We start from the raw sequence: 18,752 nt of genomic DNA, 5'->3' as shown, positions 1-18,752 counted from the left end.
CGGGGAGGCTCTGGCGAGGCGACCGGGTGTGGGGCCGGAGTGGGGACCGCCAGCAGGTCCAGCCTCGCCGGCGGGGTTGGCCGGTGCCTTCTCCTCCTCCCTCTCTGCCTCCTCTCTCCTCGCTTGTTTCCAGGCGAGACCTTGGTCTCCGCAGGTACCGCTCTGCCTTCCCCCGGATCCCTTTCCATCTTCTCCCGGCGCCCCTGCAGCATCTGCCGGGAACCCAGCCGGGCAGCCTGCGCGGAGGGGCGCGCACCCCCGGCGGGCCGGGAGCGGCGCGGAGCGACTGCCCCCCCGCCGGCGGGGGGCGCGGAAGGGGGCGCGGAAGGGCGTGGGGGGGGCGCAAGCAGCGGTGTGGCTGCTCGCCGCCCCACAAAAGGCACCGCCGGGCTCGGGCTGCTCCGCACGCCCGGCGCACCGGAGCGCGCACGGACACGCACACACACACGGGAACTCACACACACACGGACACACTCGCACGCACTCACACACACGGGAGCGCCGCGATGTGCGATGCGCGATGCGCGACGTGAGGCACCTCGCACGCCGCGGGGCCGGGGAGAGCCGGCGGGATCTGCGTTGCCAGCCCGCCCGCCCCTGCCGCTCCCTCTCCTCCAGACCCATCCATCAGCCTCTTCCTCTCGGTCTGCTCCTGCCTTTCTTTTATTTTCCTTTTTTTTCTTTTTTCTTTTAAATTTTCTTTTTTTTGTTTTTTTTTTTTAAATTTGCTCTAACTGTATCTATCCAAGCATAGAAAAAATGCCTGCCCGTGGAGTGAGGAGAGGGCACCGGGTCGGTAAATAAGAAGTGAGTACGAGCACAATGGCGTGCCTCCCCGCTCCCAGCCCTGCGGATGCTGCATGCGCCCCTGCTTCCCCCGCACCGGACACCGGGATGCTCCCCGCGGCGGCCCGGGGCTCCTTTGTACCTTGCCTGGCTCCGTTCCCCTCCCTTCCCGGCCCCGCTCGCGCCGCGCCCCGGCTCCGCCGCCGGCCGCCTCGCCCCCGCGCCGCTCCCCGCGGCGGAGCATCCCAGCTGGCGGCAGCTTCCCGGGGTCTACCGGGGCTGCACCCCGCGGGGGCGGCGGGCGTCCCCCGGCGCACTGCACCGGCCGCGGGGAGGGGGCGGCGGGGCCGGCGGCGGTGCCCGGTGCCCGCTCCTTTGTTCGCCGCCGGCGGCCACGGCGGGTCGGCGCTGCTCCGGGCGGGCTCGGCGGCCCCGGCCGCGCTAAGAGCGCACCCCGGCACCGGCCCTGGGGGATCGGAAGGGCTCGGGGGTTGCCGCAGGAGAGAAGGCGGCGGCGGGAAAGGGGCTCCCCCCGCCAGGGTGCGGGACGGGGGGGCTGTGCCCGAGCCGCCGGTGCCCGTGGGGCGGGGGCCGGAGCTGTGGGAGGCGTGACCGCGGCGCGCGTGGAGCGCCCGGCGCCCACTCCGCGGGCTGTGAGGGGCGCCCCGGGTCCCGCTCGACCCGGGCTGGGGCTGCCACTCTCCCCCCGACCCCTTTTTCCGGAGCAGCGGTGTGTGCCGGAGCCCGGCGGGTTCCCAGGCGGTGACTCTGCCAAGTACCACCTTCCCTGCAGGGACGCATCCCATCACCGCCGTCCTGTGGGAGACTTTCCTATAGATTTAGATCTGAGCTTTTCCCACCAGCGGCTGGAAGAGCTGTCTTGGCCATTTAAAACGTACTGGTTATTCAAAACAATTTAAATATAGCTTGTGTGGTCACTGCCGTGACCATCTTCCCGCAGGAGACCTTTATCTGCACTTGATGTGGAGGATTTTTTTTAGTGCCCATGTACTTACTGGTAGTCACATGAGTTATCCAAGTACTTGATTAACACATTCAGCCACTCTTTTCCTAACCCGGTGGGGTTTTTGTAGCTGTAAATAGAAATACCTGGTCTAACAAATGCACGACTCTTCCAGTAAGCACACCTATGTTGTACCACTGTTTTGTGAAAGGTGTAATCAATAAACAATTAGCCTGTTAAGACCAGTATGATGAGCAATGTCTTATTTTTACAGTTGTGTCTGGGGAGTTTAGAAATGATCACACAGCTGTTCTCCGAAAGCATTTGCTGGATCATAGGACAAAATAGGTGAAAGAGATGAAGCTTTGTATTTTCCGGATACTTCTGTAATGCTGAGGTAGAACAGAGCTGGAAGGCTGCCTAGCAGTGCTTGAGAGAACAGTGGACATAAAGAATCTCTGCAACAAAATACTACCTTAGAGTAACTTAATAAAATGCAAGAATGTGGGGGAAATATTGAAATTTTGGAAATGATTCAATATTATACAGGGACAGACATAGAAAATGTTGCAAATGTGTTTATGCATGTAAGATGGACACTACTACTCAGAGAAACAGATATGTTGTAAGGTGTTGTGAGATTAAGAGAAAAATTAAGCAGTTTAAGAATTCCATTTAGAAGCAACAGAATTCGTGTAATCTCTTGGCAAGAAGTTTAGTTAGTGAGACCTGAGTGGCACTGTAAACATTAACTTTCTTTTTTTATTTTTGCCAGTGGCGGCACCTGACTTGCTGGATCCCAAATCGGCCACTCAGAACTCCAAACCAAGGTTATCATTTTCCACCAAGCCTACCGTGCTCACTTCACGGGAGGAAAGTGATTCAGCCATTAATGTTATGAAATGGAAGACAGTCTCAACAATTTTTCTCGTGGTAGTCGTGTATTTAATAATTGGAGCAACAGTATTTAAAGCCCTGGAGCAGCCTCATGAGACCTCCCAGAGAACCACCATTGTGATTCAGAAGCAGACGTTTGTATCTCAGCATTCCTGTGTGAATGCAACAGAGCTTGATGAACTGATTCAGGTAATCCATACCAAACCCCTCATCACCTTGCCTTAGAGGAACAAATTATATATGGCAGTACTTCCGTGATAAGGGGCAAAATCTTTCTAAGTGAAGCTCTCTATTGGCCAAGCGATGTAACAAGTGTTAAGACCAGAAGCTGAGCATTTGCATTTTCATGCAAAGCGTCATGGTTGAAAAGCTATTGCTATTTTTAGGTCCAGTATGCTTGGTAGAGGGCCTTTTCACTGAAGCCTCCCATTATGCTAATGAAATGATTATTCATCAGCAATATATATAATTAATAGTTCACAAAGGAATTGGTATATTGATTGTGCTTTACAAGTTCTGTCAATATTTGAAGTGCCTAATTCTGAGGAAGAAGCTACACTATCCATTGCCTTAAAGGACTCCTAATTTACTGTGATTTTTATCAAACTAGTGTTCCTTCCAGCTGCGTGTTTCTTTATATTGATTTTGTTTTAAGTACAGGAAAGTACCATGGACTTCCTACTTTGATCTTAAATCTCAATTTTCTCTGCTTCTTAAAGGCACATCCACAAATTATGTACATTGGTGTGTTCCTATTAACACTTTATTTAACTTTATTTATTTATTTAACTGTATTTATTCCTATTTAACTTTACCCTTGCAGGTCACCTGCCTCAGAACCATGGGAGATATTTATTTGCAGTAGCACAGAACTAGATCTAGAGCCTTATAAATCCCCTTCCAACTTAAATCTCATGTTCTTATGAATATCCAGTGGCACTGGAGGGAAAAGCAGAGGGCTGCCAAATCACATCAGTTCTGGGCATGGGACAATGAAATGCGGGACAATGAAATGAGTGAACAGTCAAGAGTTGGCAAGGATTGACTCCTTCCTTAGCAGTGGCCATGGGGCTATTTGGGTCTACAGAGGCCAAGATGGGACAGGGAGAGCAGGAGAGGGTGTTGGGCACCCAGACTATGGCAAGCAGGAACTCTGAAGCATGCCAGATGCATGGGCAGAAAAAATTTCTGGAAGTGTTTTTTGTCAGCAGATGTGGCTGGGAGTTTAGAAGCTGATTTTACCTCTCTAGACCAATGTGCATTGAACATCAGCATGAAAAATCATCAGTTTTGTTTTTTCAGTTTTAAATATACAATTCTGATATGCTGAGTTTTTTTTTTTTATGGTACACTACTTCTGAATTTTAAAGGTAAGCTGGGAAAATGTCTTGTATTTTGTGATTTCTCCCCTGCCTTGTTGCTAAAATATATTCCAGAACTGCTACCCTTAAAATGCCTCTCTCCACTAGTCCAAGCAGGCATGCCTGAGGAGATGCTGCCGATAGTGATTTAGATACTGTGTAATAACTGTGTTCCAGTGGTTTGACCAGCAGAATGTGAGATAATCTTTCAGAGAAATATAGAAGCACATTCTGATGAAAAATAACTCTTGTAGCTACTATAAATATCCTCCTATGAAATTTTTAGGTCAGATACTGTACTTGTGAAGATTAAAAAAGAAATTTTGAAGCAATATTATCTTACATCATCTGTGAGATGGACCTTAAGGCAAAAACTGTTGAAGTTTGCTCTGGAGTACTTAGATATTTTAGCATTTATGATTTTCTGCCCAGAAGCACAGATTGATAATAAAAACCCACTTCATCAGCATTCAACGCCCATTTGATATTCTGTGTGAAATAAATGAGTTTCAGTACAACCATTAGGGAACAGATAACCATATCGGCAACAGCTTCCATCTCCACTAATGAACTTGCCACAACCAGAAAAACACAGGCGTGTGAAGCATGGGGAGTGACACAGCCTCCCACAGCACATGGATGAGAGAGAATTGTGGAAAGAGTTTGCTCTGCTTGCTGTTGGGGTAAATGGAAAACTTAATTTGCCCTTGATTCCTTCTGCTTGTCTGTAAAGAGCACCATGATGTGGAGGTAGGAATGTGCTGTTACACTCCTTTCACAGGAGCAAAGCTTGGGCACAGGGAGCCTGTTTGGGTGGCTTGCTTTATGCAGAGAAAGTGTTAGTCAGTGACATCAAGTCAATGACATTAAGGGTTGGGAAATTCTGCTTTCCCAAAGTAAAATAGAAAAGCAATGGTAAACAAGAGTCTCTAATTCATTTTTCCAGGTCAAGGCTACTATCTTACTCACTGGGGTCATATTTTTTCCCTAGTTGCCACTTTGCCACAAAAACTAAATTAGTGAAATACATTTTTGCTCCCTGGGATTATGTCTGACTGCTATTACAATATAATGCAGCATTTCTTCAGTTTTTGTTGGATGTCTGTATGAATAAAAATAAATAGTACTTGCAAGGAAAAAGTAAGTGTTATTTAAGAATTCATTGAAAGCTATAAAACTGAAAATTAATATGTACTAGAGTAGAAGGGAGCTGGAATGATTAGTTTGTGTGAAGAAAATTACAGAGCTTAGAGACTGTAATGTCTTCTTTAATCAAGTATTTACCTTGAGTCAAACTATAATGAAATTCATTGCAAGTTTCTTTTTGAACTTCATGTTCTCAGAATCCACATACTGTTTTGGCTCTTTCATGCTAGTCATTGCTCAAGGTGCTTGTCATACCAAGCTTTTTCGATCTTCACAAACTTCTGCTCTGTAGTTTAATCCTTACTCTGAAGGAGCTTGACTACCTGAAGACTGTCCACAGGCAGTACAATATGTGATAGCTTATTCAGGTAAGCACATCAGAGAGACTAGGTGGAGAGAACAAATTCAGCTAAAAAAAAAAAGCACAAATGGAATGACAGTCCATTTTCCAGCAGTTTCCAGCACCCAGGAGCCATGGAGTTTCCAGCACCTTGGCTAAAATCTTCCTGTTGTCACAAAGCTGTTTAAAACAGTATTGTGTGTTTCTATATATACATACAGGATAAGGATTTTTCCCTTCCTGTTTTCTCCATCCTTATGTTATCTCACCAATCCCCAGTACCTGTCCTGGTACAGCATTATATACTGTTGCCAACTCTTCAGCAGGCACTGGTTTATTCCCTGGGTTTTGAATTCCTGAAACTTGTATGTGACTTTGTATTGTCCCATTGATTGTGTGGCTCCTCTGGGTGTACTAGGTGAGAATTATACTTTTACAGACATCATATATTTTATATAGATGTAAAATATGGGGCAACAGAGAGCTGCTATGCAGCCTAGAATATGTGCAAAGGTAATGGAATAGAGTGCTTTGAGGATGGCAATGAGGTAAATCCAGCTGCCTCAGAAGAAGGACCTGTATTTTCCTCATAACTTTTCAGCCCTGTCCAGCAGGTCCAGTATTGCAAATCTTTCAGTCTAAAGCACTTCAGTTACTTGTTGCCTCACTGTCACAGAATATACCTGAAATGAACAACAGCAGTGCATGACATTAAGAGGTATATAGGTATATCCAGGTACATAATTTGATATTTTGTGAGCACTTCCATTTAGTACCATATTAAAAATGTGTAAAAGTCATGCAGAGCATATCTGTACACCCAAGAGACCAGTTTTTCCAGGCAATTCCATCTCCTTTTGCTGTAGCCTGAAGCCAGCATTAACAACAGCATTAAGTGGATCACTGGATGCTGTCTCCAATGGTGCTGAGGTGGGCAGTGCACAGCACTCAGTGGTGGTACATCTAAATTTACAAGTAGAGAAATACCCCAGGAGGGAGGCTTGTAAAAGTACAAAAAGTGCCTGGGTGAGTAATGAGAATACAACAGAGCAGCAAGCTGCTCTGATGTTAAATGTTAAACTTCACTTTTAAAAAGTTTCAGTTGGAAGGTCTTGTGAGGATCTCATTTGGTAACAGATGAGAAAACATTGCTTTGGTAAAGGTTATTTGTGATATCTAATGCATTATAAAGCTGAAGAAAGGAATGTGGCCAGGTTCTTTCCTACTATTTCTTCTTTTGGAGAAGAGCTCTCTACAATTCATCATGAATGGTGGTTTGGTTTCTCTCTGTGCCTGCTCTCAATTTGGCCCTGCCATGCAATGCAAAGTAACTGTCAGGTGACAGAATAAAAGAGTAAATGCAGTTCAGACTGTGTGGATTTAATGAATGTATGACAAAATATATAAACCTGATCTTCATTTACACTAAGGATTTTTTATATCTTGCGTCCAACAATTTTTCTCTCACCACTGAGCCTTTTGTTGGTAGAAGCTGATAGAAACCTGGGAGTAATCCAGCTATACACACAAACAACAATAAGCATTAAAAAATGAAATAATTCTCTAACTGGAGCTCTTGTATCTAACTATTTCAATCTAATTCTAATTTTCTTTTAGTTTGTTGACTGTTTCCTATAGCAAGCTTGCCACTAAGCATTTAAAATGTTAGAAACATCTTCCAAACTCAGATGCACAAAATGTAATGCCAATAACTTTGAAAAATTTCCTGCTATATTTATGCACCTGTGAATGGTAGCAAATGTCAAGACACCTTAGGTTTCACTGCTGCTGTTCTGGTGGCACTCATCTCTTGCAGTGCTCTGCAGCCATGAGATACTTGTGTCTTCCTTCATGTCATCTCTTGGGGTTGTCTCTGGGAACAGGTGAGCCTGACTGAATTTGATATACAGCAGTGTCATAAAATTGTCATTACTGTCGTTTCATACACCTCATTCCCTCTAGAGGATCCACAGATCCTATGGAAGAAATCAGGTGCATGCAAAACCAGTGAATTTTCTTTCTCCTTGCCCAGAACTCATGTTGCTCCTAAGATGTAGGTATGTGGTCAATATTTTGTGTTGGGGGATGTCTTGGCATTAGAAGCAACTGTTTGACCCCTTGCCAAAGAAAAAGATGATTAGGAAAAAATAAAAAAAAGAGAAGAACTTTTTATGTAAATGCCATCTTATATTGCTCAGCAATTATTTGTTCACATTGACCTTTTTAAACCAAAATGGAAAAAAAAAATTATTTTAAAATCTAAGCAAGCTGTTTAATGCATTATTTTTGCATACAAAAAAGAGAAATAAGAAAAATTTTAGTTATATTATTTTAAATATCTAAAATGTCTCAACAAGCTGGTGTGAATTCTTATAGTTATTTTAGTGAGTTAATTCTGAAAATTAATAAAGCGTTTTCAAATAAAGGTACAATGGAACATAAGTTAATCATAGAACATAGTTAATTTCCTGTTCCTTTAGAAGAAAGGTCCTTCAAATATATTTATTCTGAAACCGTAACAAGTGGAAAAAATAGTCTTACACTAAAAAGCACAATCTTCTAATGTGTTCCAAGTGCTGTGTGTGGTAATTCTTGTTTTATAAAGCTTTCATTTTGAAATCTGAACAAATTTGCAGGGTGCTGCACCAAGCAGTCTCAGCAGTAATACTTTTGTAGAGTTTTAAATCCAGCCCCTTTCAGGGCATGTGGCTTCTTCTGGAAACTGAATGCCCACAAAAATGTGCTTGCATTTAAAATAAACAAACAAACCAAAAGAATTAATGAGCCACCAGGATTTGCTGAACTGACATGGATCCCACAAGTTGATCTCCTTGGGTTCTGTGCGGGCTTGTGGCTAACACGGGAGAGCAGCTCTCCGTGCAGGAATCCAGAGTTGTGTGCCATTCCTGTTTTCATCTCACATTTGTGTCAGCTGCATTGCCCCTTTTATTTCCATTCATCTCTTAGATTATGAATGAGACCAAAATGTTTTTTTTTTTTTTTTTGTTTTTTTTTTAAATCTCCCTTGAGGACAAATGCTTTTTTTTCCTCTTTATCTCTCTCTTGAGGGAAGCCTGACATAATTGTGAATGACATGGGAGCAGTGTTTCTTTCTTTAAACTGGCATCACCAGAAAGTCATCATGGCTTCTTCTGTGATTCATTTCTGTAAAAATATTTTACTTCAAAGTATGCATTTGCTGTGGTTCCATTTTTATAGTTGAAGGCAGGTAACTACATTAAGTTGCACCTCCATCAGTAACTGATTTTGTCTCTTTCACAGGCTTCTTTACAGTTTGCACTGTAGCCACAAGAAAATTATATTTGCCTGAAAATAGTTTTTTGGATATATATTTAAATTCCATCAGATAAGCTCTTTGAGCCCTGATTATGTAGAAAACTGTTAAAATAAATAAGTGTAAATCCTTTCTCTCCAAGAGATTATAAGGTATTTGAGTATGCTGTATAATTTTTTAAGATTGGAAAACACAGAGATGCAAAGGTCTTGTTTTCAGACAAATACAATATTTATTTAGAAAAGATTAAAATTTATTAACTAAACCTATTAAGCTTGAAACAAATTTTATTAATTCTTTGAATCACAGCATTTGTAGACATTTTCAGTCCTGTGAGCTGTAGCTTACAGGTACTCTAAGCAGGAACTTTTTGAGGTAATTTGAATGTACCAGTTTAAACCATAAATATTCTTAGTCTCTCCTTTTGCAATTCCTTCCATACTCTCCAAAAGAAAGCAGAAACTATGCCATGTCAGAATCCTAGCCTGGAAGCAGCATTTATGCTTTGTAAAACAAAGCCTTGAAAAGACTGGTAGACCAGCATAGAAGAAATTGAGGCTGCACTCTATTTTATTAATTTATATGAGGATCCAAAATACAATTGCATCAGGTTTTTTAATGTGCCATCTCCATTTCAGTTATGAAGCTTATGACAAATTGCAAATAACAGTAGCAGAGCTGCCTGTTGATGTTTTCAAAGCAATGAAAGAAGAAATTAAGGACTTTGAAAGCAGTTAAAAACGAGGCACAGGAGCTGTAGTTTGAGTTGTTGGCCTGGTCATGTGTCTGTCCTTGGTAAGATGTCTGCCCACCAGAGCACTTGGGCTTTATGTACTCTTAACTCTAAGTGTCCTGGCAGTCCTAACTTGTACAGTAACATCCTGTGTCTCTTTTTCCTCTTGCTGTGTCTGTGTCTCCTTTCTGCTTCACTCTGTCCAAAATAAATGTTCAAATGCAGTTGTCTCCTTCCACAACCCCTCCCCCCCAGTTCTACCTGAATCTCCAGATCAGAGAAATATTTATTAAATGAAAGATCTCTGTGAAAGACCTTTGACCACACCCTTACCCAGACCTGTGCTCCACACAGATACCCACCTGCTGCGGTTGGGTGTGGATGGGTTGCAGCAGCCCCTGGACTGTGTGCACTCCTTGCTTAGGTTCCTGCCGTTCTCCCTCTTCTGGTTCTGTCCTCAGCTCCTGGAAGAGGGATTTTTTGGCTAAACTTTCTCTTGCCTGGGAGCATTTCCTCCAGGGACAGGACAGCTCCCTTTTCTGTAGTAATTCTCTACATAGTGGTTAAGCCAAAAGGAATTTTTTAAAGTGGTTTTTATCCTTCACAAGCATTATTTGGGGGAAAAATAACAAATAAATTCTAACTGCCCTTGTCACTTCTTTGTTCAAGCAGATTGGTCTCAAACTTTTATTGCTGCTTCTAGTGTTGAGACCTGTAAAGATTACATTTCCTTCAGATGAACAGTTTTATGGACCTAGAACTTAGCTTAGCCTGATTGCATCTGAATGCCAGCTTTTGTCTTAGAAAGGGTGGCAGATATGACTCATTAGTAAGTCAGTTCTGCAGAACAGCTGTTTGCATAATTCTTCCAGTCTGTTATCTCAAGAAGCAAAGAAAAGCCTTCTTCCCTGAATGTGCATATGTGTGTGCATGCATATATATGTGTATGTACACACAGAGAATTTTTATACACATAGATACCCATGGGGTTTGTAAAGCATATTTAGAAACAGAAATGTTGTTCATTATGTTTCTACATGTTTTTAGTTTAAGTAGCTGTGAAAGAGTGTGAAAAGAATCCTTCAGTTCTTCAGTTTGTGGGGTACTAGTCTCCAGTGTAGAGCACACTCATACAAACTAAAAAGAAAAACAAGGAGTCACAGAATTATAATACAAATATTATTGCAATCTCTTTCAACATCAAGGCCCAAACCCATGTATTTTGAGGCTGGAGAGTTGTTTGTTAAGTGTTAAAAGCATCCTGGTGTGCCTTTGAACTGAGAACTAGGATTTCCATGTCTTGTGAACCAAAGCTAAAATAAAACCACAGGATTTGTGCAGTAGCTGGGCCATATGAGGTGTATCTTTACACTGTAAAGGGAGAGTGCCCTTGTCAAAAGGCAGCAGAACTACAACAGTGGAGCAAGAAATCCAGGCTGAGAAATGGTTTTCAGAAACTTTGAGGCACATCTGACTTTGACATCACTTGTCAAGTGACTGCCAGGAAGCACAAGCTAACTCCTGACAAGCTGGATAACGAAAGAAAGCACCCTCTGGATCTTATCATAAGCATAATTTGAGGTGATTCTATTTTAATCTTTCAGTAGGAGAGCTGAGAGTAATGAACTGTTGTGTTACATCATTTCATAGAAGTGAAGTGACTGGAAGATGGTACAAAAACATGTATTCAGAACCTGGTGTGGAACAAGGAGATGAGCATTGGAGTGACTGGTTTGACACATACTTATTTCTGCCTGATTTCCATGTGAGACAACAGTTGACTACCAGAGGCCAGCCTTCATACTTTATAAACTCTCCTTCTTTTCTTGTGTCTCTGCATCCCCTTACTGGATGTAGCTCTCTGGCCAGCAGGCTGCCTTTTGTCAGTCAATGCCATTGACTCCTTGCAGGGTCAGAGCACCAGAAGATGAAATTCCTGACCTAGAATTGTCTTCTGTTCTCAGAAAATGACTGTGCTGTTCAAAATACTGCTTTATCTCTTGTTTTGACTGAACTAAAGTCACAGTATTCTATGTCTTAATTTGCAAAGCAAAATTCAGCATGGCCTCTACAGAGAGATGCCTGCATGAACACAGGAATAACACAAAACTGCACAATGTATTTATTATAAAGTGTTTCTAAACTACATAGGAAATGAAATACTGACATTGAATTAAAATGTGATTGGTGTTCTCATGCTCCTTTTCCCAGTGTTCTGATTTCAAGCAAAAAATGTGTGGTGTGAAACCAATGCCTTTGCTTATGTGCTTCTGGAGCTCTGGTCATGCCTGGCCTGTCCACTCTGGGCTAAATCATTCCTTCTGCCTCTTTTCTCTGATACTCTGCTAAAGCTGTTCCCAAATGTGGCTGCAAAGCCAGCTTGTTGGGATGTGTAGGTGTAGTGCAAGTGAGGACTTGATCTCAGACACACTTCATGCCTATCCTAAGATACAGTACAGAGGCAGCCTAAGAATTCACCTAACTCAAAAAATGGGAATTTTCTAAAATTTTTAAATGTGTCAAAATTTTATCTCAATTCTCTTCACTATCAAAAAAAAAAAAAAAAAAGGCCTGATTTTTTTCACCATTACAAAGATAATTAAAGATGAAAAACATATTACTGTAAGTGTAACTTATATACTATAATTTTAAAAATCATGGTGCATAGAGGCCTTGACTGGATGCCATGTACTGGGTGACCCACCCTCTGCACAGTCCTCAGTCACCTCACATCAAACAAGTACTAGACAAAGATTATGGAAGAATGTAAGGCAAGTTAAATTGTTTGCATAATTTAAGAATTTAATCTGTCCACATCTCTGTTCCAATGCTGACTGATTCTGTAGTGTTGAAACAAAACTGATTTTTGAAACAATTTATTTTGTATATGGAATAAAATACTAGAAAAATTGCCACTGAGGAGGTCAGTTAACTTTAATAATGGAAAATAATTTTTGTAAGTCAAGAAGTTCCCATGTTAAAATCACACAAAGTGTTTAAAGTCTGTAGCATATGATGACTGTACAAGTTGTAGAGTTTCCATGATTCTGCTTTTAGATTAAAAATGCAGAGTTACTGTCACTGCTGTTTCAGTTAGGATAAACCAAAGATCTCAAGTGACTTCAAGAACTTAGGGATGGAGGGGAGGGAGGAAGGGAGGGAGGGAGGAAGGAAGGAAGGAAGGAAGGAAGGAAGGAAGGAAGGAAGGGAGATGTCAAACTCATGACAAATGAAGTTTGCAGTAGTAGTAAGGCATCAGTCAAAAAATAGGCTAAAAGACCATGAATTAAGGTGGCAGACAGCTCTGACAGTGAATAATGAGCCTGTTATTTGAAGGCTAAGGCTGAGATCCTGTCCCATAGTGAAGTTAGTGGAGCCTGGGTTTTTATTTGGGGCTAGAGAAGTGTTAATGTCCAATCCTCTAGGTAAGTTTGTGGGGTGGACATGTCAGAAAGATGCTACCCTGAAATTACTGCTCTGAAATGTACAAGTGTTAGGAGTTATGCAATATATTATTTTCTTCTTAAATTTTTCTTGGGAATAGTCCTGGATGATGGTCTTCTTATGATAGGGGATCAGACTAAGAAGAAAAGTTATCCTCTGATCCAAAGAACTGAAAATGCAGTCATCCTTCCTGAAAAATCTGCAGGCAACATTCAAAGACTTTATGAGACAGTTGATCTCAGTAAACCAGTAATCTTACCAACCTGTCACCCGTGTTAGTCAGGAAGATTCTTACAGATTACTCTGAAAGAATGAAATGCAGCAGCTTTTTTGGTATCTAGTCTAGCTTCTCCCAAACACAGTCACAGCCCAGAAGAAAGCATAACATTGTGTGTTTGGAAACAACAGCCCAGTGACGATGAAGGTATCATCTGTCCCTTTATGACTAAAACTATGCTTAAAACAATCAACAAATTTACAAATGTGAATCAGTAAATGTACAAAGAAAGTCGATGAGAAATGCTATCAGTATAAATAAAACATTTAAAAAACACTTATATGTGATATACAACTGATTTGTTTAAATAGGTGAATATATTATTTAATAAGAAAGAGTCTTCAGTTTGAAAAGAAAGAGGAAGGTGAGTGATCTGTAACATCATTAATTTCTTGACAGAGACAAATCAGAAATTTCTATTCAAGTGTTCCTCATAACACAAGAACTTAAAAAATTACTTTTAAGTACATACAAACTCTCAAAAGGGAAATATGCTTTAAATGATCCACAAGGAATTTGAAGATCTTACTGCCACAGAATGGCTTGGCTCCCAAAATACAAGTGAGCTCCAAAGTAATTAAATAAATAAATGGCAAAGCAATTCACCCAAGCCAATCTGAACACCACGATGCAGATGCAGCCTCCTACTCAGAAAGTCCCTAAAAGTGTGTGTAGTCAGAACTTAGGAGGCTGTACAAAAAGGAAGCATCTCTGAAAGCAGCCCTGATTATTTTTCTGATTGGCAGTTGGATAAAATCAGAGATGTAATAATAGCGGCTAATTGTCTTTTGTAGCCATCTGTTGTGCCTTGGGCAGTTTTGGGTTAAGCTGTATTTTTTTTTTTCCCCAGGAAAAATGTAGGTGTGGTAGATGAAGTCAGTAAATGCATGGCTGTAGTGGATCATTGAGCACTTTAGATTGCCACACCTTTCATATAAAAAGGCCTTGAGGTACATAAGGTTTCAAAAACATGCAGTGATGGTTTTACAAATCCATTTTATATCTGGATTTGTATAAAACTTGGTCTTGCTAGACTGTCTAAACAGGTGCATTGCCCTGGGTAGCATCTTCATCCAGTACATGAAACTAGAATGAAGCAAGAATGGTTCCAAAGATTACATTGATCCAGTGCTATATCATGTAATGTCCTCACTGGAGAGTGTGCTCCCATGTGCAGATATCAGGACCTGTGATGGCAGTTCTTAGTCCCCTGAAGTGTAACATCACTCAGTGAGCCCTGTATAACACAGCACACTGTTTACATTTCTTTGTCAATCAAAGGAACATCTGTGCTGTGTCAATTATAAAATCAATTCAAGGGATGGTTTTCACATGCCTCTTAGTCTGGTGTGTCCCTTCCTACATGGATGGAAACACCTGTCAGTATCAGTGCTGCTGTATTTGCTCCTGCCAAATTGTACATCATGTACTAATGTAGAAGATTTATGCTTCCAACACAAAGGAAAATTGAACTCTCTTCCCCCTCACTTTCCCCATCCTTTCTCCTTCTTCAGTAGGATTGAAAATTCCATTTCTTTGATGTCTGCCTTTCTGTTACTTGAAAAAAAAATAAAAAAAAAGAAGTTAAAAGTTTGTGTAAAGATACCCCAGCTGGCTTTCTGTTGATAACCCTGGATGGTGGAAAGGGTTTAGGTTTGGCAGGAAGATCCCTGTGGCTGCAGGGGTGCAGCAATGTATTTCAAAATGGTTACTTTTGTGCATCTGAGCTTTGAAAATGGCAAACTGAAAATGTTGGATTTAAGCTGGATTTCATGTTGGATTTAAGTCCCATAATAAAAAATAGATGTCCTAGTTAATCCCACATTGTTACTTCAAAATCTCTGCCCAGATCAAGTGACTTCTGTGGGGACAGTCTAGTAACAGAAATGTTTTCATTTCCAAATAATCAATGTCTTTTAGGACTGAAAAAATTATTATTACTGTACAACACTGTTCCTCTGCAACAGACTGCCCATAGGGAAGATGGCTCTGGTCAGTCCTCTTACTGAATATATTTATGTACCTAATTGTTGTTGTACATCTTGCCAAGCAGGAACTACTAGTCAGTTAAAATGCTCATTTTCACTTTGTGGTTTTACTTCCTCTGTTTTTTGTTAGACACCAATTATTACAAGTATCTTAATTAGAAATAAATCCTGTTTTAAAGTTAGGGAATTAAATGAAAACTTATATTTTAAAAAATATTTGTTGCAAGTTTAAAAATACTTTTTCTTTAACTCAAATACCACAATTACAATTGTTGCATCACAATGGCAGTATATATCTGCGATTGTGATGTAACAAAACAGGAATGTTTTATAATAAGAATTGACAATATTTGGTACTGCTGAAAGAAGAAAAGTTTCCAATTTCTTGAGACTATGAAGATGTCACTAGTGGCAAGCTTGTTGATTTTATTTGTTAGAACTGAAATTTTCAAGAACAGCATTTCTGAAGTATATAGTTGTATAGAGATACATGTTTGATATTTGACTGAATTTTTTGTTGCAATAATGAAAGTTTTATAATTGTATGTGTAATTAATTATTGAATTGTCTGTTTTATAAAAGTGTTTTCTTTCTTTGGAATTAATTTGATACAGAACAATGCATGGCCATTTTTTCTTGGAGTTTTAAAATGACTGTTTTTAAGAAGTCCATTTGCTTGCCTAACACAACACAGAAACATTGTGGGAAACTCTCGTTATAAATTTTGTCTAATGCATGTTTTTCTTCACCAAATAGTTGCAGCAGTAAAATAATTATGTTTGCCTTCTAAGTAAATAGAAATATCACAGATTTTGCATTCTCCCCAATGGTCTAGACTTTACAGCTCTTCTGAATTGCCTGGAGTTGTTGCTGAAGAAAAAATTGTAGCCTAATGGAGTGATAATGCTTGAGCAAAGCAACACAGATCCTTTTCTGATTTAGTGCTTGGATCAAATACTTAATGAATTAATCAATTTACTGTATAATATATATCTGAATACAATTGTTTCATGAATACTGACAAAATCTTTTTAAACTTGCAGCAAGTAGTGGCAGCAATAAATGCAGGAATCATACCTTTAGGAAACACATCTGCTCAGATCAGTCACTGGGACTTGGGAAGTTCCTTCTTCTTTGCTGGCACTGTTATTACCACCATAGGTAGGACACAGCTTATTATCTTTCTATAGTCAATGAGCTGAAACTCTTGATTTCCAGTGTATGCATATATTTGTTAATGGTAAATCTTCCAAATCTTCTGTTTAAAGTAGAGAGTTATTTTCTAGCTGCAGGGGCAGAAATAATAGCTGTCTGTAAAGGAGCCTAGCTGAGTGATTTTGCTGTAGAAAAAATGTTTGCTGTATGTTTCTCTCGAGTAACTGGAAGAGTTTGTGGAAATATTTTCTGGGCAAGATTTGGTCAGCTGTACAGTCACAAGTGTTAAATAGGGCATGATTTAAAGCACATGTGCATTAAACCATGACTGAGATGTGTGGAATTAAAAGCCTGTGTTCTCCCATTCAATATTATTTTATCTAAATTCTGTAACAGTCACTGTCCCTCTGAGCAGGTGTAAAAAGAAACAGCATTTGGTATTTCAGTTTCTTCCCTTTGACTATAATATTGTACACATGGTATGGAGTTAAAAACATTAATGTAGCTCATAGCTCACAAAAGGGTATTCACAAAGATAGATGGAAATTTGGAGATGAAATAATGAGAAAAAATGAGAGTAATATATAAGGAATTGTAGCACCTTTGCAATAATTATCACTACATAATATTTATATGCATATTGTGGTGGAAGAGGATGTTCTTTTCAAGTGTTGTCTGGACATTTTTTCTTTCTTTATGTAGAAGTGCATAAATACCATATTTTTTGTGTGTTTGAGTGTAAACATGTCTATATTTATTTGTATGAATATTGTGCCTATGTGATATTTTTCCACATCTAGAGTAACTGAAACACAGGTTTAGTGAAACCAGAGAAATTCTTACGTCATTGATTTGCAGCAAACTTACGGATTTCATAGTAGCACCTCCTCATGGTGATAAAAACACTCAAGTATTGAAAAATCTAATTAAAATTAAAGGTTATAACCAAAAAAAGCAAGAACTTTGAAAGGACAGGTTTGTGACCAGTCTTATGTTATCCTCTTTGGGCAGCACTAAACTTTATGTTGTGAGCATTCCTGGTCCTATAGAAAATGCAGGATAGTTGTTTCACTTCCTAATAAGGACAAAAGTTAACATATGAAAAGTGTTCAAAGAATTAAAAGGTCAAAAATTTTTTTAAAGCAGTGGAACATTTTGTCTCACCATCTTTTTTTTCTAAGTAAAACTAAGGATTTTCTAAATCAAAATGTTTTGTGATTTAATTTACTGACCTGATTCTACCAAGCCATGTGTAAATCCAGCTTAGAAGAGAGCAGGGATCTGCAAAGGCATCCAGACCTCTGATCCACTATTCCCAACAGGCAGGATACCCCAATATGAAATTCATTTGAAAATTAATATTTCAGGTAGTTTCTGTAGACCAGAGTTGTCAGAAGTAGGTCAAACTGGGCAACAGTAAATATTTGTTGCAAGTTTTTTGATAGCAACTTGAGAAAAAAATGCGGGAAAAAAGTCTTCCCTAAAATATTTTGGCTTTGGAGTGGCTGGGTTTCTTTCATCATGGACCCTTTCTGGTGGGAAGCTCCCAGCCAGTTGCAATTTTGAGCTTTTCTCAGGATCCAAGGGAAGCAAGATTATATGGAAGCTGTAGTGTGATTGGCGTTGTCTTAATGCTGTGAACCACCTTGCTCCCAGGGCTTGTGGTGTGACAGAAGGTGGTGCTGTGGTGAAAAACACTTGGAAAAGTGAATTACCTGGGAAAAGGGTGGTAAGCAGAACAGCTGAGTGTGCTTTCCCTTAATCTTTGTGTTATTACATGCCAGCAAGTGATTTTGTCTTCAGAACAGTACCTTTGTAACCTTTATGAGTAACTTTTTGAAAATGAAGACATTCCTTCCAGCTAGAGGGCATATGGTAATAATAACTTGATTTCTTAAGAGAGTCAAAATGTGGTTTATGAGCATCTCCAGAGAGCTGCCATAGGTTTCAAACACTACAGATATTCTCTGTGGACAAAGGCAGAACTGTGTAAATTCATAGAATAACTTTACAGAAATAATTTGTAAATGGGGTTTGATAAATATGAATAAAATTTGTAAATATTACATTCTTATACCTTAAGGTAGCCACAAGAAAATTATTTTTCTATATACCTTAAGAAGTACTTGCATATGAGGAAAGGGATTACTAACATTTAGAGACAATGATAGCTTTCCAGTGTTGCAGCAGATTTTGTAGCTTTCCAAACCACTTATTACTATAATTTTACCATATCACTTAGCCCACACTCTTCCTGTTGATGTGTAAGAATCTGAGATGTTCAAATGGAATCAGTAGTCTATGAATAGAATTTCTCAAACCTTCCTTTAATGAAAGCAAAGCCTTTTCTTACTGGCATGCAAGTA

The 18,752-nt window shown here is 40.2% G+C and overlaps 1 protein-coding gene across 1 annotated transcript in view; it reads left to right on the top strand.

The window, feature by feature from the left end:
• Positions 1-860: 860 nt before the first annotated feature.
• Positions 861-18,752, top strand: part of KCNK2 (potassium two pore domain channel subfamily K member 2) — a 74,663-nt gene continuing 56,771 nt past the window's right edge. Inside the window, exons 1-3 of the mRNA XM_041477065.1 lie at positions 861-1,548; positions 2,526-2,836; positions 16,275-16,392. Coding sequence (XP_041332999.1) covers positions 861-1,548; positions 2,526-2,836; positions 16,275-16,392 — 1,117 coding nt within the window. The remainder of the gene's footprint in view (positions 1,549-2,525; positions 2,837-16,274; positions 16,393-18,752) is intronic.

Source organism: Pyrgilauda ruficollis, unplaced genomic scaffold (assembly GCF_017590135.1).
Source record: "Pyrgilauda ruficollis isolate IOZ18807 unplaced genomic scaffold, ASM1759013v1 scaffold4, whole genome shotgun sequence".
Classification (NCBI taxonomy): Eukaryota; Metazoa; Chordata; class Aves; order Passeriformes; family Passeridae; genus Pyrgilauda; species Pyrgilauda ruficollis.
This window is presented reverse-complemented; position numbering and strand designations above follow the sequence as displayed.